At 36.4% G+C, this 19,215-nt stretch overlaps 1 protein-coding gene across 1 annotated transcript in view; it reads left to right on the top strand.

The window, feature by feature from the left end:
* Positions 1–19,090, top strand: part of LOC132818320 (inverted formin-2-like) — a 64,719-nt gene extending 45,629 nt beyond the window's left edge. The window contains 11 exon segments of the mRNA XM_060829217.1: positions 1,352–1,452; positions 5,855–5,925; positions 6,249–6,356; positions 6,437–6,507; positions 7,160–7,280; positions 7,367–7,531; positions 9,128–9,233; positions 9,566–9,730; positions 11,288–12,004; positions 15,300–15,356; positions 17,773–19,090. Coding sequence (XP_060685200.1) covers positions 1,352–1,452; positions 5,855–5,925; positions 6,249–6,356; positions 6,437–6,507; positions 7,160–7,280; positions 7,367–7,531; positions 9,128–9,233; positions 9,566–9,730; positions 11,288–12,004; positions 15,300–15,355 — 1,681 coding nt within the window. The 3' untranslated portion in view covers position 15,356; positions 17,773–19,090.
* The last annotated feature ends 125 nt before the right edge of the window (positions 19,091–19,215 follow it).

Genomic DNA, 19,215 nt, shown 5'->3' with positions numbered 1-19,215 from the left:
CTATCTACCTGCGACTCCACTTTCAAGGAGCTATGAACCTGCATTCCAAGGTCTCTTTGTTCAGCAACACTCCCTAGGACCTTCCCATTAAATGTGTAAGCCCTACTAAGATTTGCTTTCTCAAAATGCAGCATCTCTCATTTATCTGAATTAAACTCCATCTGCCACTTCTCAGCCTATGGGTGGGATGGTCTTCAGTGGGTCAATGTGGACTCAACGGGCTAAATTGCTTCCTTCCACCCTATAGAGATTCTGTTATTCAAAGACTCTTTCAAAAAAAAATTAACAAGAATAAGAGAGACTACCAGGAATGAATAAGTAAGAATTAGCCAACACACTACTGACAAAAATGAAATAAATGATTTTTTTACTTTGAAATAACTTAATAACTAAGTTAGTATTAAAATCCTTGCTTGAACCTCTGCTTTTTTTTAACTTGGACCGAATAGGCAAGGATTTCAGCAAATTTATATCTAGTAAAATTACATGCCTGACACAATGAATGACAAAACTCTTTCTGGTAATTATTTTTCATTACAATATAATTTAACAAGTATGAATTGCTTGATACAAATTTGCAAATAACAAATAATACTTCTTTCACACTTGATATATAAGCTACTAAAGAATGTGGATATAAAACAGTTTGATATTGACTGCTAAATCTGGAAATTAGACATTAAACTCAAATGACTCAAAGGAATAATTATATCACCATTAACTTGATCACTATTTTTACTTACTTTGTGTATAAAATGTATTCACTGATTTGGAAACATGAGGTCTTATCTGCAGTTGTAATTGTTTATAGCATACGACATCTAAAATGTCCGATCCAAAAGAGACCAAAAGTAAGTATAGTGACGTAAAGGAATGAAAGTATTGTTATTGGTCTTATCTTAATGAGAATCTATTTACTTTAGGAAGATATTGATATATTCCTCCCTTAATATTCAACAACAGCATCTGTAGAGTTCACAAATGCAACAGATTTGTTGCCACAAATCAAACAAAATCAATTTTATCATTAAGGTTTTTTGCTCTGATTTCCTTTGGAAGAATGAACCAAATTCATACTTAACATTCCATTTTGTGCATTGTCGGTCAGTCACATAAAAAGGTGTGACATTTCTCTGGTTCAAGCAATTCACTCATTCCATTCTTGGTATTCTCGACAGCTTTGTTATTCTTAATCAGGCTTTTTTTTTGCTTTGTTAACTGAGTATTAACTGTTAATGATAAGATGCAAAACTAGATCCTGACTTTTCATTTGCTTGAAATGTGTTATTTTTCTACAAGTGTTCTCCAGTTTGTTGTTATTCGTTTATTTCTTTGCCCTGTTTTTCAACAGCTACCAGCTAAGGATTGACTGTATGTTACTGTGTGAAGAGGCGACCGTTACCTTGCAGTTGCTCCAACCAAGGGCGGAACTAATTAAAATTGCTTGTCACGGTAAATTTTAATTGTAATTATGGTCTTCTCAGAATGAGTGTTTAAATTACAGAACATAACTAGCACCTAACCAGAAGTTGATGCGATCACATGTGAGAGTTGATGCTTTACATTGAAACACTGACAGTAACTTTAGTGCCACATTTTGATTCTTGCCCATTTACATGGTCATGGCCATCCTCAATTTGAAGGATGCAAAACAGTACTCAAATAAAGTATATTCATAGAACATAGAAAAGTACAGCACAGAACAGGCCCTTTGGCCCACGATGTTGTGCCGAGATTTAATCCTAATGTCAAATATAGTAACTTAACCTACGCACCCCTCAGCTCACTGCTATCCATATGCATATCCAGCAGTCACTTAAATGTCCCCAGTGACTTCACTTCCACCACCACAGCTGGCAACGCATTCCATGCATTCACAACTCTCTGCGTAAAGAACCTACCTCTGGCGTCTCCTTTATACCTTCCTCCTAGTATCTTCAAACTATGACTTCTCGCACCAGTCAATCTTGCCCTGGGGAAAATCTCTGGCTACTGACCATAGCTATTCCTCTCATTATTTTGTACACCTCAGTCAGGTCTCCACTCTTCCTCCTCCTCTCCAGAGAGAAAAGTCTAAGCTTATTCAACCTTCCTTCATAAGGCAAGCCCTCCAGTCCAGGCAGCATCCTTTTTGCACCCTCTCTTAAAGCCTCTGTATCTTTCCTATAGTAGGGCGAATAGAACTGGACACAATATTCCAAGTATGGCCTCACCAGGGACTTGTAAAGCTGCAGCAAAACTTCACGGCTCTTAAACTCGATCCCTCTGTTAATGAAAGCCAAAACACCATGTGCTTTCTTAACAACCCTATCCACTTGGGTGGCAACTTTGAGGGATCTATGACTTGCACACGCAGATCCCTCCGTTCCTCCACACTGCCTTTAGTCCTATATTCAGCATTCGAGTTCGACCTTCCAAAATGCATCACTTCACATTTATCCAGGTTGAAATCCATCTGCTATTTCTCAGCTCAGCTCTGCACTCTATCTATGTCACGCTGCAGCCTGCAGTAGCCCTCTATACTATTGACGACACCTCCAACCCTCATGTCATCTACAAATTTACTAACCCACCCCACAACCTCCTCATCCAAGTCATTTATAAAAACCACAAAGAGCAGAGCCCCAAGAACAGAGCTCTGAGGGACCCCACTCAACACTGACCTCCAAGCAGAATACTTCCCATCTACAACCACTCTCTGCCTTCTGTCAGCCAGCCAATTCTGAATCCAGATAGCCAAATCTCCCTATATCCCATACTTCCTGACTTTATGAATGAGCCTACCATGGGGAACCCTATCAAATACCTTGCTGAAGTCCACATAAACCACATCCACTGCTCGACTGTCATTGACCTGTCTTGTCACGTCCTCAAAGAACTCAATAAGATTTGTGAGGCATGACCTGCCCCTCACAAAGCCATGCTGATACCGTTAATCACACTATGCTTTGCCAAATATTCATAAATCCTATACCTTAGAATTCTTTCCAAAACTTTGCTGACCACAGACGTGAGACTGACTGGTCTGTAATTGCTAGGAAGTTCCCTATTACCCTTGAAAAGTGGAACAATATTCATCTCCTTCCAATCCTCCGGTATGACTCCTGTGGAGAGTGAGGAGGCAAATATCCTCGCCAGCAGTTTAGCAACCTTCTTTCTCACTTCCCAGAGCAGCCTAGGATAAATCAGGTCTGGCTGTGGAGACTTATCGATCTTAATGTTTTCCAAAATTTCTAGCACATCAACTTCAGCAATCTTGATCTGGTCAAGACTGTATCCCAGCTCCTCTAAGTTTTCATTTACAACAAATTCCCTTTCCTTGATGAAAACCAAATCAAAAAACTCATTTAACGCTTCCCCTACCTGCTCAGTCTCCATGCACAAGTTCCCTCCACTGTCCCTGATTGGCCCTACCTTCTCCCTGATCATTCTCTTATTCCTCATGTATGAGTAAAATTCCTTTGGGTTCTCTCTAATCCTTATTGTCAAGCATTTTTCATGTCCCCTCTTGACTCTCCTCAGCAAGCCTGTAATCTTTCCCAGCAAGCCTGTAATCCTCTCAAGCTGTGCTAGATCCTTGGTTCCTCCACCTTATGTAAGCTGCCTTCTTCCTTTTGATGAGAAGCTTCTCTGTTCTCGTCATCCAAGGTTCCTTAATCTTACCCCTTCTTACCTGTCTCACAGGAACAAATTTGTGCATCACTCGCAACAACTGCTCCTTAAGTAGTCCCCACATGTCTGCTGTGCCCTTTCTGTGGAACAATTGCTCCCAGTCTGTACTTCCCAACTCCTGTCCGATAGCGTCATAATTTCCTTTTCCACAATTAAATGTCTTCCCTCGGTAACTGCTCCTTTCACTCTCCAAGTCTATGCTAAATGTGATGCAGTTGTGATCACTTTCACCAAAGTGCTCTCCCACTGTGAGATCTGACACATGTCCTGGCTCGTTGCAGAACACCAAATCCAAAATGGCCACTCCCCTCGTCGGTCTGTCTACATACTGAGTAAGGAGACCTTCCTGAACACACCTGACAAAAATGGTTTCATCCAAACCACCCGCACTGAGGAGGTTCCAGTTGATATTGGGAAAGTTGAAATCACCCATAACAACAACCCTGCTTACTTTTGCATTTTTCCAGAATCTGCCCGCCTATGAGATCTTCAATCTCTCTGCTATTAGGTGGTCTGTAGAAAACCCCCAATGCAGTGGCTGTTCCCTTGCTGTTCCTAACTTCCACCCATACTGACTCAGTAGGCAAACCTACCTCAACAACCTTTGTTTCTGTAGCTGTGATGCATGCTCTGATTAGTGATGCTACACCCCCTCTTCTTTTTCCACCCTCCAAGATCTTTCTAAACGTTCTAAACCCTGGAACATCAAGCAACCATTCCTGCCCCTGTGAAACGCACATCTCTGTTATGGCCACAACATTGTAGCCCCCAAGTACTGATCCATACTCTAAGTTTGTCACTCTTATTTTGGACACTCCAGTATGACATCTGCAGTATGAAACATATGTCTTACATTTTATTTCTGAATGATTTCCAGTCTGTCTAGTCACTTTTTGCTTAATAAGTGTCATGTTCTTTCAGTTCAATCAATACATTTCTAATCAAACAGTAAATACATTAAAACCTCAATTCTATTATAAGCACTTTGAAAATCAGATATGAATGTTTACTGAACAGAGACGTGTTTCTAGTGGTCAATAAGTGCTTATACTTGTCTTGTAACTGTGTATTCATATAATGTTCTACTACATAACAATAATATGACATGTTTAACAAAGTAGAGAATCATAAGGTACTGTAGGATGATGTACCAAACACGTTGGCATCAGACTACGAGATAATAAGAGAGGTCATTCAAGTCATCTTCAAAGCACAAGTCTCGGTGAGCCTCTTAAAACAGGTGAGAGAGCTAGAGCAACAAAGGCTTATGAAGGAAATTTCAGATCTTTAATGGGCAGTTGGAAGTTGACATGTCTAGTGGAAGTCTATCTGCGGTGAGCTATGTTATCTCATCGTGGAATTTCTGTCCTTCAATAAGAGGAAAATCACACTCTCAGGAGGTGTTTCCAGGTGGTGTTCTACTATTGGCAGGCAACACCAGCGATAAGATTAGCACCACAGCTAAATAGTGGACACTGCCAGTACTGCAAGCAGACCCACAAATGACCCATTGGAGCGTGGACGTAAATCTGATAGTATCTGGGAGGGTCAGTGATAGTGGTCGGTTTTGCGATGCAGGTGGCTGAGTAAGAAGCTGGGTACTAACTTCAAGAGGTGCCACATTGCACATCGGTATCTCCTGAAGACAATATTGTTCTGAGTTTCTGCCATTTTATAAACTTATTTTAAAAATTGGAATCTCAACTTCGCTCCCTGGCTACACTAACAATATTTTGACATGGACAACTTAATTGACCTTTTTATTTATTGATTTATTTATATATATATTATGTGACCAGGGTGCCAATTTTTCTGCCTCTGAGGTGGATAGATGTCAAACTGGGCACACTCGCCAAAAAAAAATCTAGCCCTGAGAGATCTTTAGACTAGACGAAATGACGAAGGTGAGGAGTATGGAGCAATCTGAAAGCAAGGAAGCAAATTTTATGATCTAGATGTTTTCCAATCGAGTGCCTATAAGCATTTGTGAGCATGTTTTTTTTAAAAAAAAAACAATATCCAGAAGAAAGCAATATTTGTTCACTCTTTTAAATTTCTAGAATAGCTTTGCTTGATACATCATTTTCATGTGACTTTAAAGATACCCAGTCAAATACAATCATCAAATTTATGTTAGCAGGCTGAAATATTTATACCATAATCATTCTCTGCTTTTGACCAGATCTTCGTTCTGCTAGAAGACTACCAATCTTCTGTGACCTGATTCTTCGAATTGGAAACTTCCTTAACTATGTACGTATGTTGTGAAAGGTTTACCCAGTGTCTTCTAGGAAGTTAGAACAGATTAAACAATTTTTTTGAAAAAAATATTGAAGACATTATTATGTTATACTGCTAGAGATTGATTTCTTTTTCAAAGTAGATTTTTGCAAATTTTAGTCGTTTTTCCTTGTATGCTATTTCCAGTAAACAATAATGTTGCCCATTCTTGTTGCAGATGTGCAAAATTAGAGACTCTCCCTACTCGAAATCTGTGTCAGTTGTTTTCACAAAATGTTTGTTGCATTTGTGTAAATATTTAAATGTGTAGTTTGTTTTGCTTTGTCTTTCATCAGGGCAGTCACACAGGAAATGCAGATGGATTTAAAATCAACACACTACTAAAACTAACTGAAACGAAAGCAAACCGATCCCGAATTACATTGCTCCATCATACAATAGAGGTGATATCGTTTACAATTTCTCCATCTATATTTTTTATGCTGGTTAGTATCTAAATGATTTTTGATTTTGCACATTATAGGAGATTGAAAAGTCCCATCCAGATCTACTGAATCTTCCTGAAGACTTAAAAAATATTTCAAAAGCAGGAGGGTAAGAAGACCATTTGTAATTTTTTTGCTAGCTGTCCAACTTTGAGTGGAGTTTCCTTAAATAGTGACTGGACTGACATTTATTTACTAAATAAAGTAGACTCCTTCAACAGCATGAGAAAATTAAGGCACATCAACAGAACTGAACAGAGGTTGTTACATTCTATTGTTAAAGCAAATTGACTTTTGACATCTACTAATTTCTGTTTGATTTTATACTAATTAAAAAAAAATCTTGGAGCTATAATGTTTGAGGATAATTATCATAACTTAATCCAAAATCTTGTCAAAAAGTGCAAGCTTTGAGGTCCGGTAAGAAGATCAGAGTTCAAATCACAATCTCAGCTAGCCTATACGTAAAATGAGGTTTGCGAAGATCTTCCAGCTGACTAAGGGAAAATTTACTTCTACAGTTAACATTTCTTGTAGCATGTATTTCGAAAGGGTAGAATCTAGACTGTCTCCTAGAAACAAGATGTGGGATAAGTACCAGAAAAGGAAATCGGCTGAGATAAAACAATAGCCAAGATTACTGTGTTGGTGAAAACTATTGTTTCTTTTCCCTTTCTCACTTACCCCATCCATCAACATTGCATTGTTAATTGTTGTCCAATCCACCATTTTTATAACTTGGAGACTATATTTACTGGCAGCTTGAGTGTGGACTCACTTCAGTCAGATACAGTCAACCTCTTGGAGCGCCTCAAGATGATTGGTGGTAAAGTCAAGTCGTCAGCAGATGATATAAAATTACTGTTCGACAAACCTATCCAGGCAAGTAGAACTGCAACTGTCAAATAATTGAGTGTTTTAGCTGCCTAGTGTGAAACTTGATTTTCTTTTTCAAACTATGATTTCAGGAAAGTTTGTCTGAAGCAATTAAGCTGAAGGAACTCGTTGAAGATATTGAGTCAGAGAGGAAGAAACTGGCTGAGTACTTCTGTGATGATATTAGTAAATTATCACTAGAGGAACTATTTCTAACTATCAGAACCTTCAGAGATTGTTTCCTCAAAGCCATGAAGGTAATTCTTCATAACTTCAATATACAGCTGTTATAATTCCAGCTGATGATAATATTGGTTATGTCAGATCCTGGAACGAAACCTGACTTGATATATTTAGTTTCTGCATTTGGTTAGTCACTGAAACATGTTCACACAAAGCTGCAGCTGTTTCTTTAATACACAACACCTTTTATTATACAAAATAGAGAGAGAAAAGCCAATATAGCTACATTTATATTCCACTGATCTTGACACAAACGGTAAAATCAAGATTTGATCGATTTTGCAATTATGTCCTTTTCACAATCCACAGAAACTTCATTCCTGTCTCATCTATTTAAGTTTTTACTTAACCCCTTCCTGTAATTCTCCTCTTTGGATTGTGGAAACAATATTGATACACTTACACAATTTTGCTGACTTTACATTTTCACAATTTTAATGACATGGGCTTCACCTGTTCTAAACACTTGAAGATTTCTATCCAGTGTCCTCTGGCCTATAAGCTTCATAAAGCAAAAGTACTACATCTATGAAGACTAGTTTCCCTGACCTAAAATAAATCTATTGGTTTTCTGGCCTGTTGTAAGCTAAGTAAGAGGAACATTCTGTGCGTTAAATTGTCGGGGTTCTCCCAGGCACTTCATTGCATTTGCATTTTTGCTTGGAAATGATGCACTGTTCCAAATGAATTCCTGACCTGTTTTTCAAAGAAAATACCAACACAGCACTGCCTGACATCAATCTACTTCTATTTTAAAATCCAAGCCCCAAAATATGGTTCACTGTTCAACACGCAACATAAGGTCTGTTGCATGTTTTGTGATGAAGACCTTAATTTAAAGCATTGTAAATTGACATCTCAGAATAAACCTTAAAGTTATTAAAATGGATACTAATTAAACTTTTTGCAAAAGGACTATTTCCTTTTCTTAGTATTTTATGACATTAGCCTCACATGAGCATTATATACCAAACCTGTGGGCATGAAATGCCCATGTAAGGGCCTAAATCTGGCTGTCCACACACCTGCCAAACCATATCCTGCCCTTCCCAAATTCACCTTCTAAACCAGGACTGGTACCATCCAAAAGCACAAAGGCAGCATGTACATGGGAATACATACCACCTGCAAGTTCCCCTCCATGTCACACATCATCTAAAGTTCAAAATATTTCCTGTTCCTTTGCCTGGTTAAAACTCTGGAACTCCCTTCATAACAGCATTGTTGGTGTCCCTACACCAAATGGACTGCAGCAGTTCAAGAAGGTAGTCTGCCACCACTTCAAGGGCAACCAGAGATGGGCAATAAATGCTGGCCTAGCCAGTGACATCCCATAAATAAACAAAAAAAAATGGCCATCATTGCCACCAGAGTTTACTCGTTTGATAACTGTCAGTTGAAAAGGACTTTGAATGTACTAGCAGACACTACACAATTGCTGTACAAGGCTGTCTGTTTACATTGAATGAAAGAGTGACATACATTCAGAGTGATCCCTCCTCTTATAATATACTCTCTCATTCTGGGTCTGTGAGTAATTGTTTTAGCCTAACATCACCATTGCTATGTTAGTGTTGGAAAATGAGTAGCATTTTTTCTTGTGCTTAAAGGAAAATAAGCTCAGAAAGGAGCAGATTGCAAAAGCAGAGAAGCGGAAACAAAAACTTCAGGAAGAAGAAGAAGCTAAAAGACAAAAAGGAGAGAATGGACAAGTTAGTAAGTGTGAATCATAGAAAGGAGTCCTGTCTTGATTTAAAGAAAAATTTAAATGAATTTATTATTGTTTTAATAAATAAATATAATACATTTAAGAAACTTTTGGTTAAGAGCAAATGCAGTGTGGAATTGTTCTTCAAACTCTATATTAATGTAAAAGCAATCAAAATGCATCTGATGAATTGTTGATCTAAACTTGACAATATGTCAAGTTTCTCCATTATTACTAGTTTTTGTTTGACTTGAAGAGGTTTATGTCTGATCTAAATTTGTGAAATTATTTTTTAATATTGAAGAAGCTCTAGTAAATTGTGACCACCTTTGTTTTATAGTTCATAAATCATCAATAAAACAAGAGGAGGGATGTATTATTGATGCTCTTCTGTCAGACATAAGGAAGGGTTTTCAATTGAAGAAGACTGCCAGGAGCAGGTGCGAAACTCTGTCTGCTCCTAAAAGTTCAGTTACTGAGAAAACTAAGCTGAAAATATCACTGGGTAAGAGCACATGCCTGCATGCATTTAGCTTCAAACTGTAAGCTTAGCTAGCTTTTCGCTAAAATAGCAGCATTTCCAAATTGACCTAATTGTCACCTCAATTTTTTTTTAATGGGGTATCTGCAAGTACTGGTTTCCTAATTTAATTTTTCCTTTCCCTGTTATTTTCAATTCTTTCAAAGGCAAATAAATAATGGCCTTGTATTATCTGAAAGGTTTTACTTCCATATTGCTTGATGCTTAATATGCTGCAGGGCACGTGCTTTGAAGTCATTGGAATGCATTGGAGTGTGCGTATCTAATTAAAAATGAATACAAAGCTTAATTTGTACCTTGAATTTGTATACCTTTACAAATCTGTCAAATAATTTTTAACCAGTACAGAATTGCATGATAACCTGAAGTCTTTTGAAACTATTTGCCTTATTCAGGGATCTTCTGTTTTGAATTTTGTCTTTTTTTTTAGTTAAAAGCAGTGCTCAATGGAAATTGACTTTTTTTCCCAAAACCATCCATGACTGGGGATTTTCTCCATTCTTCTTGAAATACAGAATGAAAATGAGAGATTTTGTTATGACTTATTGGTCTGGGTGCTTGTTTTATTCCATTATTGAAAACTGAAGTCACTTGCTATAATGGCAAATTTATTTTTTGTGAGATTGTTTACATTGTTTGCAATGGAATTGCTATTTTCTATCTTTTTTGTCTAACTAATGAGTACAAGGTAGAATGTACCATGCAAAATCTAAATAGTGTTTTAGGCTAAAGCATTAAATCAGGTGCAAAAACTTGGATCTAACCAAGTATAAAACTATAAAGGATACATCTAATACTTGTGTATGTCATTATCAGTTTCTTGTGTGAAATGTATGCCCCAGAGATTTCTGTGATGAGTTTACGCTAATCCAGTTCAATTCAACTTGATTTTCCTGTATGACAACCCAGTATATGCCTTTAGTTATCAGTTTTATCAAAGCGGTTTATTCATCCGTCCATTTGTGTCATCCAATCTAATTTCCCAAGCATGATATTTCATTCTTGTATTAGTTAAACTTCAGTTGCTTTTTTTTTTGCTGGCTCCAAAAATAATCTAAGTTTTTGCTTAACTTTTATCTCCTCTTGATTTGTCTTGTTTTGATACATGTGTGCTACCTCCATGTTTGGATGAAATTGCCCACATGAGTAGTTGCACAAATTTTGAATTGCCAGTATCCTGCTAAATATACATAATATATCTATTATATCCTGTTTCAATATTTATGATATAAATTTGTGCTCTATTACGTGTTGATTATGCCTTTTTTTTCTAATTAAAGAAACATTTGAAATGCTTTATAGCTGATCAAGGGCCATCATTTCAAGCAGTTTAAGTAAAATTAAACATATTTTCAAGTATTTGTTTTTGTGGTAACTGCTTTACTTCTTTAATTGTGTGGCTTGGGATGGGCATATCAGGTATTTTCCAGCATTTGAACTATTTAAAATGCCTCTATAGACAATGGCATAAACTTTCACTTTCATGGCCGTACAACACTTTATTCATCTGTATATTTACAGAACAAAGTGCCCCTTCTGCAGAGGACAAAGGAAAAGTATTGGCGCCTCAATATACAACCATACCTCAAATTTCAGATGCCGTTTCTGATCCCATAATGGAAGCTGTTACCCAACAACCACACGTTGAAGAGTTGCCTGCTCAAAAAGACATGGTGCAAAATAATACACAGCAGCTGTCTGCTGAACAAGTTTCCAACTCTGAAAGAAATAAATCTGAAACTGTATTAGGACAAGAAGCTGTGACTGATAAAAATACAAATGAAGTAAATAAAGAAAATATTTGCAAGGAAAACTCCAGCTCTGACTGCGAAAATCTATTTGGAAAAGATCGTGAACAGTTGGAACAATGTCACAGTGAAGATAATGTCAATACAGCAGACAAAAAGGAAGAAAATTTCTGTTCTAATGCTACGGTAGATGGGAATCTATCTAAACTTGTTAATGATATAAACCCCCAAAATAAAGTTGTGGTTAAGCATGTTGACCCTACACCTAGTGTGCCTGACTCAATCACAAGTATGGCCACTGCAATAACAGTATCACAAAATGTGGACCAAAGCATACCTGACACAAATATCTCCAATTCAAAACCAAAAGTCCAGCACACTGATCATACTATACCTTCAAAAACTCGTTCTTCTAGATCTGCTTCATGGTCATCTTTACCAAAATCATCTACCAGAAACTCTCTAGATGAGAAAAGCAAAAAACTCAAAGGTAATTTTTTTTCTGTTTACTCCAAACACTCACTCCATCAATACTGTAATCTCGTTACATTTCATACATTTTGAAAATGCATCTTAAATTAAGCTTCAGCTAAAATAGTTCTGGCCTTTCCGGATTTAAGGTGCAGTTTATTTGTGAAATTAACCGTGTGTTGCTGGGGGAAAAAACAATCGTTAAATATTTTTACCTTTCACTAATTTTAGGATTGTTAGTCAGCCTTACAGTGTGGTATACTTCCCTGAACTTGAAGCTACATGTATTAATACTCAGGACCATGTTCTTCGTAGACAGAAGGAACACATACACACACTGCACATAATTACAGTTTTGGTCCCCTAAATTAAGGAAAGGTATCATTTCATCAGAAGCAGTTCAGAGAAGGTTCAGTAGGATCTCTAGTATGAGCAATGGCGAAACAGGTTGGGATTCTGCTCACTGGAGTTTAGAAGAATGAGATGTGATCTCATTGAAACATATAAGATTCTTAGGGGACTTGACAAAGTAAATGCAGAGAGGATGGGTATTCCTCCTTGTGGGAGAATCTAGGACCAGAGGCATGGTCTCAGAATTACGGGGTACCAATTTAAAACTGAGATGAGGAGGAAATTAGAGTCAGCAAGAGTTGTGCGTCTTTGGAAATTCTTACCACAGAGAGCAGTGGAACAGACTTCTCCGGTATATTTAAGAATGAGATTCATAGTCAGCTGAGGAATCAAGCTTTATGAAGAAAGGGCAGGAAATGTGTGAGGTATGTCAGATCGGTCGTAATCCTATTGAATGGTGGAACAGACTCAAGACAGCCAATGAACTACTCCTGTTCCTATTTCTTCTGGTCTTATGTTTCAACTCAATAAAATGGGTGATAACCATTTGATGATTAATTTTCCTGCCTGGTTTAACATTTAAATAAAGCCTGGCAGGTAATTGTCAATCCACATTAAGGGCTGTATTTTCCTTGGCAACATTTTTCCCAATCAGAATCTAGTTGCAGGCCAATCCAGACTCCTCTCACATGTAGGTTTCCCCTCGAATTGGTATTCTTAAAAATTGTTCTGATGAGGTCAGGATGAAAAAAATTCCCAAAATGGATCTTTTTTTCAGCAATATTCAAGTAGTGTACAGCCAAATGATTATTCAAATTACCTAGGTTGAACAAACACTGTAAGCTAGAGAGTTTGTGGCCAATGATTTACCCAAAGGAGTCTCTCTGATGGTTGCATTGATCAAGTATGCAGGTACCTGATCATTTCCGACTCATTAATAAATCGAAGATTGGAAGGCTGCATACATAAATTCCATACCATTGTTTGGTGAAAGATCTCTCTGTAGTCTGCTGCAAAAAATAATCCTTTTTATATTTTTGCTTACTTTACAACTTACTGTCAACCGGCAACCACTGGCACACTTGAGTGTGTAGCGCAGTGGCAATGAATTTTTAATTTAAACTCAAAGCAGTTAGGAAACCAAACAAGTGGGAGATTAAATATGTATTTGGGTAGAAGAGTAGCATATAAAATCTAGGTTTGAGAAATGGGATGCGCTGCATGTTTAAATTAAATGTAAAGTAGGTGCAGTACATATTACCAATGATCTAGAGAAGAATACAACTTATTAGCTCCTCAGGATGTAAGACATTTCCATGGTCATTTGTTTCTCAATGTAGTTAAGGTTAGTTTATAGGAAAATGCAGCAACTAATTTCCGCAGTGGCACTTCTGAGATAGAAAAGAAGATAACCTAACAGTTAATCTATATTTTTGGTGAGACTGATTGATGAGCCCACTAAGACAATTCGACAACTCTGTGTTGCTAACCTTTAATAGTGCCACAGAGTCTTTTAATGTTTCTTTGAATGGGCAACTGAAGGACTTGTTGACATTTGTTTTAACAAAAGCAACACTGAAGGTGCTTGAAGCACAGTGGTAGTGTCCTGCCTCTGAGCCAAGAAACCAAGGTTCAAATCCCACATCTCTTGGATGTGTGTCCACATAGGTTGACAAAAATTACTAGAAAGACAGCACCAAGGACATTAGTGGCACTGTGGTCATCTCCCTACCTGTGGGGAAGAAGGTCTAGGTTCAAATCCCACTTGCTTCAGGCATGTCTCATAACATATCTGAAAAGACAGAATAAAATATCTAAAAAGGCAGCACCTCCACCTCTTCATCTTTCCCCAATATGCATTTAAGTGCCAGGCATAGTTAGATGCTGAAGCCTTGGAATGGCCCTTAGTTCTCCACTCTGCTCCCTTGTAGACAGAGTGTTCCCACTGACCAAACTGACATTAAGTGAAATTGAAGGTGGACTTAATTTAGTGATAACTGTTGGTTTAGCATTTCACACAAATATGGACTAACAAATGCCAAAGAGTGAAATGTTGCACTGAACGCTAAACTAATTACATATAAACCAGAGAGAATGGTTTGCAGGAATTGTGGAATTCTCTATGTTCTTTGAATATTGAGTACAGTTTGATTAACTTAGATGTGGGTTGGCAATGTGGAGAATCTGAAGGGGCAAATGTCTGACATTTAAGTTTTTAGATGTGAGGAAAATCTCGAGTTGTTCAGCTTTGAAATGAGGTTACTGAGATTGCACCTAATACAGATAAAGTATTAGCTAATACAGATAAAAGTATAGAATACTGTTTCAAGGTGAGCTAAACCAATAGCAGATTGGGCTTTATGCTAAGTTGGTGAAGTGACAATTTTGGATCATCAGAAATAGCTTTTTCTTAGCAAGAAGTGGTCAATGCACTGGATGTGAAAACTCTTTCCAGATCCACTTAAATACCTGGAATGAGGAAGGAACGATAACTTTTGGTTTTCACTCTATGCGTTTATTCTGTGATTAAGATGACCTTTTCTAAATTGCATTTGCCTTCTATTATTGGCCTTTAATAAATTACTTATCATAGTATTCAATACACTTTCTTTGTAAAAGAATAACTTGCTTCCTAAAGATCTAAGAGCCATGCAACATGGCATAGCAGCAGCAGTTTAATTGCTTTGCTGAGTCTTCAGTTATTTTGCTGTGGACATTTTCTTTCTATTCTCCTGTCCCATCAGCCAGTGGAGCAAGGAGTTAAGCTATGAATGTTTTCAATTTTGATACATCTATGTCCCTTTATGTGGGAGATCAGTGACTTGTTTAATCTTTATGGCAACAAACTGGTCTTGTCCAAGCCATTTAATTAACATTATATTTTAGGCTTATATTTTGATATCTCGATTTATATTCTGAACTTTAATTTGTTGCTATTGTTTGATATTTTCATTTCAAAACAGGTGACCATTCCGAAAAGAGAAGCAATAAACTAAAAAAAAGCTGTCTATTGCACTAAGGTACGTATGAGCCGGCTGAATATACTTTGAGAAAAAAGCTCATGTGTTTGATCATTTTCAACTTGGGCACTTCACTGAATGAAAAAAGGCTATTTTGTTACATGTAAATTGCCTGCTGTCAAAGAACACTAATACTCAGCCATTTAATTAATGAGAAAAGATTGACTTTTACAATGACTTCTGTCCTGTTTCTCAAACTATTTGAGTGAAGTTGGAAATGGACAATGATGTAAAAAAGGTGGTATTTATTCAGTGAAATATTTTGCCAATATACAGTCTAATTGATTCTATTAAAATTGAAGATCAAATGTGTATTTTAATAACTGGTATATTGCATTGGCTTCCTTTGTTCTCCCTGCCCAAGTCCCATTCCATCACCAAAATCTCTATTGTTTAAAAAAACCTTTTAAAAACCACATCCCATTTTGAATCTAGTTATTCTGTTGAGGACCACTAATGAGTGCATTTGTGATGTTATTACATTATGAATTTATGCGGTAGCATGCATGATTAAAGACCTAAAAGGGGATTTACACATAGAGGCAGAGAGTAGAAGTGAAGTGGTAAATAAGTACTTTACACCTGTCTTTACCAAGGAAGACGTCCGTGTGCATTTTTTAGTGGTAGCAAAAGTAGTTTAATTAGAGGGCTCAAAGTAGGAAGGTATTAGATAGGCTGCCTGAACATCAGGTTAATCAGGCACCAACAACAGAAGGGCCACGGGGAGATGTGTAGAGGACACTCAGTGGTATAGGTTGGCATTGATTGAGTACAGGGAATGTTTCAATGATGGATGGAGGAATATTTTATGTTATATTTATTTTAATGTTTGGCCACAGTGCTGGACTCTCTTTCTACCCAGCATCCCTCAAGAACTGACAGCCTCCACAGTTTTTTGCGACCCTTTCTGACTCCTAATTCAACTTTCACCATAAATGTACATCATCTTCTCTCAAATCAAAAAACAGAAGTGCAAGTGGAAAACAGGATTCAAGCAGTGGCCAACCTATTTATCATGGATCCTGAAAGACCAGCATCTGAACCTAGTCCCTGCTGAATTAGCTAATATCATTTGAAGCAATATTGGGCTGTAGATTTTTTTTTAAATATCTACCTGTTCCAATATATTATGACACACTCTAGAGTAGGTGGGTTTTCTGGCTGGGAGGCAGGGACACTATGACTTTGCCACAAGAGCCCTATATTTGACTTCACTCCCTGCTAGAGTGCAGTCAGATTAAGCTAGCTTCCCTCTTTTAACAAGAGCCTCTTGCTAGGAAATGTTTCTGTGTGGACAGTGGGCTGGCTTGCTTATATTTGAGAAATGGCTACCATAGCAGAGGACTACCTAGTCACAAACTATTAACTCAAATGGAAGGTAAGTTTATGTTTGATCAATCACTTAATCAGAAATTGGTAGATTACATTGTAATTTACTATTATTGATTATGAACCAAAGGTCAACATAAACATTATATATTACATTTCAGATTTTTTTTATCCTTTATAAGTTTGTACTGTAAATCTTTTTTTTAATTAATGTTACTTTTATATACATCTGAAAAACCAACACAACAACATTTAACATGATTCACTTTTTCTTACACACTAAAGTGTTCACTTGGATTGTCCAATGTGTCAGTTGTTCTTTCTTTTATAAGGAGACCACATTTTTAACTTATTTCCATTATCATATTCATTTCATCAAATAGGAAATTGATCTGTAGTATAGTTTACTATTTTAACAGTAATTGTACTTGTGACCATGAAGCTTAATTATCGTGCTAGTTATATTCATGTGCTTTCCTAAATGCACTTTTATCTTCATTTACATTCTCCTGATGTCTGTAGATTTGCATCAAGTGATCATTTTAGTTTGTACTCTCAATGGGAAGCCTTCACTTGGCAGCTTTTAAGCACATACAGGAAATTTACATGAGTGTTGCCTTGAGTTTCCAACATGTCACTCACAACAGGAGAAACTCCTTCTCAGAAATTCTTGGAAAATTGACTTAAAGGGCACTAAGTCTGAGGCATACAGATCTGAAAAGTTTATTTTCAGTCTCTGCCTATGCTGCACTGGGAGAAAGTAATGAAAATTAGTTGTGCTTCAGATAATTTTGCAGCAAATTCTACCATGGGTATATACAGATGGAAAGCTAAAGGGGCTTAGCAAAAATGTCCTTTGCAGATAAATTCTGTACTGTTACTGTTAAGATTTTTACTTATATAATGGCCAACTTGGTGAGGTGTTGAAGGACAGCTAGACCCAATGAAATCATACCACCAAGAGGGAATCTGGGGAAATAAATAAAACCTTTAAATTCTAATAAAATAGCCAGAAAATAATGAAGTCACTTGAGTTGTTTCATGTGTCTAAAAAATATAACTTGATTTTGTCTGATCTTTGTTTCAGAAGAACTGAAGAAAATGAAAAATGACATCAAAACTAATTCACAGATGACTCTAAGACCGTGCTCTCTAAAACAAAAACTAATGAATTATTTGGATAGACAAATTAGATGATTTAAAAGCATAGTCAAAACTTACAAGAGAGATTAAGATATGCAATATTATTGAATGTATGTCATTTTTCTCAGAATTTATTTAAATTTGTGGTTAAATTTGCATTATTTTTGTTACATTGAATCTCATCTAATTTAGACAAAAACACTTTTCAGATGTTTCCAAAAGGTCTAAATGGAATATATTTAAGAGAAAAATCTCAACTGAGTTGCGATTACATAGACTCTTCAAATTTGATTAGCATTGTGTTATTACCAATGAGTGATATGTTTTCTGTGCAAATTGCCATATTCTGTTATGATACTTGACAAAAGAAATGGCAGAAATTTGACTTACTCCAACACAATACATCAAATAAATGCAGCCTGGATCGATAATCATAGCCCAATACTGGACATGACCGGAGTGAATTTTCCAGGAAGGTAATCTCATTCACTATCACTTTAGAGTTCGTCCAGACATTGCTGCATAATTTACAATCCCATAGATATAGAGTTAGCATAAAGCTGCTGCACACTCACATTACGCTTCTAATGTAAATGCATAAAACAGGATGTAAAAGTATTTTTCGTTGACTCACTGCAAACTGGAACATAAAATATGTCAGTAATCTCTGGCTGAAAGCATAAGTCATATTGCCAACTGTATTTAATATTCTGCAGTTCTTGCTTCTTTAAAAGACAGTCAAGTGTTCAGTTAGATGTGGACAAATGTGCTACAAATGCTAATAATTTGTGAATGCTTTGAAAACAAAAATAAGTGTCCAATCTTTATTTAGTTACTGTTTATTCTATACTGTTTATATCTTATTTTTAACTTTCAAATGATCAACATAAAAGATTTTTGTTTATTTTTAAACAATTGTCTTTGTTATTCTCTAAGCATAACATTTGTCTATTATTTTAGTAGTGCATGTTTGCTTGGAGTTCTCCTCCAACTTCATATCGCTGTTCATGCTCTTTTCCGATCAATAAAAAGCTAGACATTTGACAGACATATGACTATGATTTTGTAAAAGAAGCTTTTAAATGGTAACTGGTTGAAGATTAAAATTTTTATACTCAGTGGGCACAAGATAAAATATAACAAAAATAAGGTCATATTGTACCAACAAATAAATATTTTGTTAAATATTTATGTAACTCTTTACTCTTGTACCATGTTTTTATATTGTATTTCCAAGACAAAACAGCTTTCCTATAAGAAAAAAGATCAAATCTTCTTAACAAATAAATTGTAATAAAAATATTAACAAATGCAAATATAATTTCTAATAAAGTAACTTCTATTAAAACACGTGAACTGGTATTCACACTCAAATTCTGGATGCTTA

This window comes from Hemiscyllium ocellatum, chromosome 8, assembly GCF_020745735.1.
Source record: "Hemiscyllium ocellatum isolate sHemOce1 chromosome 8, sHemOce1.pat.X.cur, whole genome shotgun sequence".
Taxonomy (NCBI): Eukaryota; Metazoa; Chordata; class Chondrichthyes; order Orectolobiformes; family Hemiscylliidae; genus Hemiscyllium; species Hemiscyllium ocellatum.
This window is presented reverse-complemented; position numbering and strand designations above follow the sequence as displayed.